We start from the raw sequence: 7,500 nt of genomic DNA, 5'->3' as shown, positions 1-7,500 counted from the left end.
CGCCACCTCTCCCTCTGTTATTCCCGATGTTCTCTTGTTTTCCCTTTCGTATTTGTATTTTCCTCCTCCTCATCGTTACCGTCGTCTTCATTTTTATCCATTTCTTCATCCTCCTTGTCATCCCTATCGTCTTCATTTTCATCCACTTCTTCATCCTCGTTGTCATCCCTATCGTCCTCATTTTCATCCACTTCTTTATTCTCCTCGTCTTTATCATCGTCCTCATTTTCATCCACTTCTTCATTTTCCTCGCCATCCCCATTGTCTTCATTTTCATCCACTTCCTCCTCACCATCATCATCCCCATCGTCTTCATTTTCATCCACTTCTTCCTCCTCCTCGTCATTATCATCTTCATTTTCATCCACTTCTTCTCCCTCCGTCAATATCATCGTCTTCATTTTCATATCTATTTCCTCCTCCTTCTCCTCTCCTTCCTCCTCCTTCTCCTTCTCCTCCTTCTTCCCCTTCTTCTTTCGTCACAATCGTCTCTTTACTCGAGGGTGGAGAAAAGGAGACAGCGAACTAGTTGAGGAAGAGTATTCATGAAAGAGGATTGCGGGGAAGAGTAAAAAATGCAGGAACAAGGACAAGGAGTTCGCGGAAAAGACGCTGCCTATATTTAGCAGCGTGAAAGAGCGATGAAAACTGTGAAGAAAAAAAAATGTTCGATATAAATACTCGTTGTTTGAACCCATTAGATCGTGAAGTTTTTTTTAAGAGGAATATGAGTACGTAGAGATTATTAGTGGTATCTCGTATTTATTGATTTTATTTATAGTATTTATAGGAGTAGCGAGTAGCGGGCTTTTTTTTATTGTTGTTTCTTTTTTTTTGTGTGCCCTTGTGGTGTCTCCTTTGCTGTAAAAAAAAAAAAAGAAGGATAAGTTAACAAAAAAAAAAATACACATACACACACACACATTAATCGATATTTTGGTTAGTAAAGGAAGCAGCTCAAGGGAAAAAAAATAATACAGAAAAAAATAGCCCGCTGATCACTGCTCCTAGGAAAAAAAATAATGCTAAATGATGCAAAATATATGTATCAGTGTATGTTATAATGCAGGACACCTATCCTCCCGAAATTGACCTCTCTTTTTGGCCGCTCCTTTGACCTCTATTCAGGAGCAGTAAGTAGCGGGGTTTTTTTATATATATTTTTCTTCACGCCCTTGAACTGTCTCCTTTGCTGTAAAAAAAAAGATGATTTAATGAATAGGTGACATACGCACATAATCCAAACACACATTCATATACAGACACACATAGATTCGCGTCCTTAATTAAGTGTTTTGTCTTTTGCTCTTTTTGATGTCACCAGCCTTGACGTTTTCTGAATAAGCCGGATGAGCACACAACAGAAACCTGAAAACAAGCAAATATATGCCGGCGAGAGCACTGCGTCGCGTTCTCTAAATTCATTATTATTCAAGTTCTTTACTGTCTCTTATTCATCATCTTAAAGTCTTCGTCATTCACATTTCTTCTTATTGTTATTTGCTGTCCTTCTTTCTCTCCCTTAGCCTCACTTTTTCTTTATTTGTCATCTTGCATTTCCATTTTCTTATTTTCTTTATTCATTATTCACGCTCCTTCATTTCCCTATTCCTACTGTTGTTTTTAGTCACCAGTATTGCTTTTTTTGTTTTTTTTAGTCCTTCATTATAGTTTTCTTTTTGCATTTATTCATCATTCTTCATTCCCTTATTCATATTGTTCATTTATCTAACATCCTTCATTCCTTTATTCTTAGCGTGTTCATTCATCCATCTTCATTCCCTTTTCCTTATTGTTTTTATTCACTATTTTTATATTCACGATCCTTCATTCCTTTAGTGTTAGTTTCTTTATTCATCATCCTTCATTCCCTTATTATTGTTTTGTAGTCACCATATCCTTCAGTCATAAATTCTTGTTCATTATTCACTTTATTCCTTTATTTTTATTGTATTTTAGTCGCCATTATTCATTCGTTTATCCTGCTGTGTGTAAGAGAGGCATTTTACTTCCTCGACCCAGTTTCCCGTAGTGCATTATTTTGGTGAACGTTCTGAATTCATCCATTTTTATTTCGTTTCTATTTACGCTCCTAATTTGTCACCGTCCGCAACTTTATCTCGTCCGTGTTAGCGCCGAAGACTTGTTTTTGTGTGCGGTTCCATTCTCTGCGACAACCTCCCACAACACGGTCAGTTAAGGGACGCCATAAATTCATCATTGCCTATTCCATCAGCGTTACTAGTGATTTATCTTCCTACATTGCTCTATCCACGCCTCTCCTCCGTGATGGCGCTGAGGACTTTATATCAGTGTGCGAGGCAATCCACTTCCCGCAACAAGCTCCCACAATACAGTGAGTCAGTGGACGTTTATCGCTCAGTTTCTCGTCTGGGTGATGTGTTTGTCTGCGTCGCCTTTCTTCCCTCCAAGCCGTCGCCTGGCCGTCAGTTTGTCCGCCGCAGCCTCGTTGGATCAGCCAGACCAAGAGCCACCCGTCCCTCACACGCGCCTCCCGCCCTCCCTCTCTCCCCCACACACACAAGATCATCTCGTACACATGGTTCTCCGTCAGTGCAGGGAGTCACGGGCCGCGTCTCCTCCTCCTCCTCCCGGCCCGAGCTGGCAACTCCACTGGAACCAAAACACAGGAAGCTCCAATCTTTCCAGGCAGTGATGGCTCGGTCGCAGTGCTGAGCGGTCGAGGGGAGAGAGCGGGGTCTGCTAACTCGGCGCAACAAGTCTTGGCCACAGCACTCGAAGCCTCGCTGACGGACGGACTTGCTGACTCGCAGGACTGGAATGCCGGCCCACAGTGACTCGAGGGACTGCTCTCAAGGCTTCAACTGGGCATGAAACTGTCTGTCACGCCCCACATCGGAGTATTTGTGCATCCAGTCTCTTAGTTCATCTCCACACCCGCCTTCTCATCCCTCTGGACTCTGCGTCTGGGGACTTGGATATTTTTACTCCTCTTTGAATACCAACAAGGTGTGAATCCCTTTGGGTGTGAGGGCGGTGTGTGTGTGCGTGAGTGTGTATGTGTGGGTGTGGGTGTCAGGCTCACACTTACTGCTGCTGAGACTGCTGAGTCAAGGAAAACTAACGTGCTGACGAAAAACTTGCCCAGCCCATCGCCGCCTCCGCCTCCTCCTCCTCTTCCTCCTTCTCCCGATGGTGGTCTCCTGGACTTGAAGGAAAGGTCGTGAAACTAAGCGACACTGACTCGGCGTTTACGAATGGACGACACCGGGAGGAAAGTAAGCAGGGCCAGAGTGACTTTGGCGAGTGATTAAAGAAAGGAAACGGAAAGGAAAAGAGAGTATGTAACAAATAAAAATAGTGTTCTGTCTCAACAACCTTAACAGAGAGAGAAAGGGAAAAAGCAGAAAACGAAAGAGAGATAAGTGGCGTGAAGAAAAGTGGAAAACAAAATAAGTAGAATACTGAAAACATAAAAATAAAATATGTATTCTTGTCGTGTGCTGAACTTTTACGCAAACAAACACGCCACATTGATCGAGGAAAAAGAAGTGACTGATAAAACCAAGCAGTAGTGTGTGTGTGTGTGTGTGTGTGTGTGTGTGTGTGTGTGCGTGTGTGTGCGCGTGTGTAAGTGCAGTGTCTCAAGACGATAATCGGGCCATTGTAGTGCCAAACCACCACAGCCAAAAAGTACTAATGGCCTGAAGGACCCTGAACCCACGACCTCTGCAGGGGAATCAAGACCTGGAGGCCACGATGGTGTTCTGACGGCACAGGCGAGAGCGAGACCAGGACACGAGACATGATGGAGTGGCGAGAGGCGAGGACCCGAGGCCGTGTGGTGGTAGTGGTGGCGGTGGTAGCTATGGTGATGACTGGAGGAGTAGCAAGCGATTCTCCGCCACCGCACTCCCACTCCTACTCCTCCTACACTACCTCTTCATCTCCCTCGCTCCTCCACGATGACTCTGCTCAAAACAACACCAGGAAAACGCCGCCGAAGTGCCACTGGACGTCACCTCAGGTTCTGGAGTGCCAGGTGAAGGCTCTGGACGAGACGCTTGGCTGGCAGGTGGTCAAGGGTCACTGGGAGACTCATAACCACACGAGGGGTCAAGAGGTGGTTCCCAGGTCGCCGTGGCATAGCGGAGGTGACCCGAGGCACGCGAGGGAGCTGACGGTGGAGTGTAGCCGCGTCCACGTCTTCCAGTCCCTGCTCACCCCTCGCACTTTCCAGGTAAGACTAATTGATTGGATTGACTCGCGTACTTTGGTGATTGATTCCGTGTCACCTGGATTTTGTGAGAATTTTGGGTTTTGCTTTTTTTTGCGTATTTTTGAGTCAGATTTGGCTTGATTGGTGTCCGTTATTTGTCTTCTATTTACGTTTATTTGCGTGTTATATAATCCCCAATATTTTTTTATTATTTCAATTTTTTTTGGGGGGGGGAGGGGGAGGCAATTACAGTTTTCCAGCGTTGAGTGTTTGCTCTGTGTGGTTATCATTTCATTTAATTTTTGTTTATGCATTCATCAGCTATTATTTTCTTTTCTGAGTTGTGTGTTTGCTTGTGTGTGTGTGTGTGTGTGTGTGTGTGTGTGTGTGTGTGTGTGTGTGTTGTCATGCTTGTCTATATTCCTATTTATTTATATACCTGATACTTTTATTCATGTGTGTGTGTGTGTGTGCTTGTGTTTGAGTTTTGTTTGTTTGTTTATGTGTGTGTGTGTGTGTGTGTGTGTGTGTGTGTGTGTGTGTGTGTGTGTGTGTGTGTGTGTGTGTGTGTGTGTGTGTGTTTGAGTTTTGTTTGTTTGTTTATGTGTGTGTGTGTGTGTGTGTGTGTGTGTGTGTGTGTGTGTGTGTGTGTGTGTGTGTGTGTGTGTGTGTGGTTCTCTTTATTCACTCCCGTGTTTATTTTTTCGTCGTTTCTTCTTCCAGTATTTCATTTCCTAGTATTGATAATTTTTGCCGTGGACTTGTGCCTTCAGACTTTCTTGCTTGCCTCTCCACTAGTTTATTTATTCATGTCTTTGTGTACATATATGTTTATGTATTTGCACGGAAAGGTCACGTTCTTTGTGTAGTAAAGACGGATAACACGATAACTTTTCAGGTAAGGCGTTCTATGCATTCGTTCGCTTTATTTATTCGTTCATATATTTAGTTGTTTATATTTATTTTTTCATGTGCGCTCATTGATCGGCACGAGGCATGTTCTCCACCAATGTTGCCAGATTGTCGTACTCAGGCTCTTGTATTTGCCGACTTCCCACCGAAAAACTCTCCACCCCAATAATTGACTTTACATATAGTTATCATTAAAGTGGTTGATTACTGGTGTTTCTTGGCAATAGTTATGGGTCAGAAACCGGTAAATTCGATGATCTGAGTACGATAATCTGCCAACGGTGTTTTCCACGTACAGTACAAGAGCATGACACGTAAAAACTTCAGGTAAGACAAACGCCCACACCAAAAGCTCTTCTCACCTTTGCCCGAATGAAAATCAGTGTGCCAGGTGCTATTCCTTACCAGCTTTCTGCGGGTCACCTTAACTGGTATACATGCAACATAAAAAAATGCTCTGAAGTGAAGTTTGTGGTTTGTAACGAAGGCGAAATCAGTATAAAAGCTGCCGTTGGTCTTTGCGTTGTACTAATTGATATGGCATAGCAAGAGAGAGAGAGAGAGAGAGAGAGAGAGAGAGAGAGAGAGAGCGTAGAGTTCGACCAATGATCTCGTATGTCTGTCCATTACTTTTCTTTATATACGCAATTGTTTATGTTTTTTTTTGTTGCTTTGTTTTTTGCATTCGAAAAAATATTCTGAGTAACATGAGAAAGGCGTAACTATTTTTTTTTTCTGGTAAGACCAATTACAAATCCCTCGTTCATTCATCGCTCCACTTTGTTAATACCTATACGAATAACTCTTTTATCCATCCATCTATTATAACGAAATTGAGCCTTTGCTGAAAATTAATCACACGGGGAAAGTGAGGCGTTATGCAAGAATCATATTTTTCTTTTTCTCTCGTATGGGTGTAAACGAACATCTGTGGGTTAAAAAAAAAAAGAAGAGTAATAATTTAGTATATCTCATTACACACTAATTACTTATTCATTTGTTGACTTACGCCGAATCAAAAGCTGCCAGAGTAAACAGGTAAACAGGACATCATAAGAGAGGCTTGTGTGTGTGTCTGTGTGTGTGTGTGTGTGTGTGTGTGTGTGTGTGTGTGTGTGTGTGTGTGTGTGTAGTGTCTTGGGCAGATGCGGTGAGGTTATGTGAGGTCATGTGAGGTTACGCGAGGTGAAGAAGTGCTTGAAATGAGTTAGGTTATCTTAAGGTAGGTCAGGTAGGTGTTCTGCCTCATCCCTCTCATGCCCTTCCACACCCTCTCTGTTATCTCCCCTCCCGTTTTTCCCACCACACACACACACACACGACCACTTCTACACAAAAACTCTTATTTCCATCCACTACACACTCACTCATCCAAACAATCCACAGCATCCTCCTCCTTCTACTTCCCTACTCTTTTTATCTATCTTTTATCTACTTCCCTCCCCTTCCTTTTCTATTTCTTTTGTCATCTTCCCTTTTCTACTCCCCGACATCCTCCTCTTTCTCCCATACCCTTTCTATTTACCTTCTATCTTCTTGTCTCCCTATCTTTTGCCATTTCCTTCATCATCTTTCATTTCCTGCTCCCCAACCTCCTCTCTCCGTACCCTTTCTATATTTATCCGTCTACTTTCAATCTATTTCCTTTATTCCTTTTCATTTCCTGCTATATTTCTCCGTCTGTCAGATTCTACTTGTTCGCTATCACTTTTTATTTCCTTCTTTCACTTCTATTTCCTGCTATATGTATCAACCTTCTATCTACTTGCCTCGCTATCCCTTTCTATTTCCTTCATCCCCTCCATTTCCTGCTATATCCCTTCCTCTGGTTGTTCGCCATCCTTTTTTATCTCCTCCATCCTCTTCCATTTCCTACTGTATCCCTCTCTCTCTCCGAACCAGCGCCATCCATACCCTCTGTTACCTGCCGTCTCCCTGTCCTCTCCCGCACGCCCAGGGTACAAATGGACGCACCTGAGTAATTACTGGGCCCGTGGATATCAGGTAATCGTGGGATTTATGCGTTGGCACCCGAAAAAAGAGAGATTATCTGAATATCTGATGTGATTTAGCGACCTGCAGCCCCGAATACGAGACTGTGGACGGAGAGATTGTGACTGATGAGATTGTGGAAAGCTGGGCGGGGTTAGGGAGACAGTCTGGGGTTGGTGAGGCTGAGTATGACTGTGTGAGGTTGCGTGAGGTTGTTATGTGTATGTGGGAGACTGTGGACGGAGAAATTGTGACTCATGAGAGGTTGGTGAGACAGTCTGGGGCTGGGCTAGTGAGGCTGAGTATGTGAGGTTGCGTGAGGTGGTTGTGTGTGTGGGGGGGGGGGGAGAGGGGGAAAGGTTAGGTGAGGTTGATTGGGCGAGTCAGGCGAGGAG

The 7,500-nt window shown here is 43.8% G+C and overlaps 1 protein-coding gene across 1 annotated transcript in view; it reads left to right on the top strand.

The window, feature by feature from the left end:
• The first annotated feature begins 1,227 nt into the window (after window positions 1–1,227).
• LOC126985526 (toll-like receptor Tollo) overlaps window positions 1,228–7,500 on the top strand; it is a 57,078-nt gene continuing 50,805 nt past the window's right edge. Inside the window, exon 1 of the mRNA XM_050840536.1 lies at window positions 1,228–4,222. Within this exon, the coding sequence (XP_050696493.1) occupies window positions 3,788–4,222 (435 nt within the window). The 5' untranslated portion in view covers window positions 1,228–3,787. The remainder of the gene's footprint in view (window positions 4,223–7,500) is intronic.

Source organism: Eriocheir sinensis, chromosome 5 (genome assembly GCF_024679095.1).
Source record: "Eriocheir sinensis breed Jianghai 21 chromosome 5, ASM2467909v1, whole genome shotgun sequence".
NCBI lineage: Eukaryota > Metazoa > Arthropoda > Malacostraca > Decapoda > Varunidae > Eriocheir > Eriocheir sinensis.
This window is presented reverse-complemented; position numbering and strand designations above follow the sequence as displayed.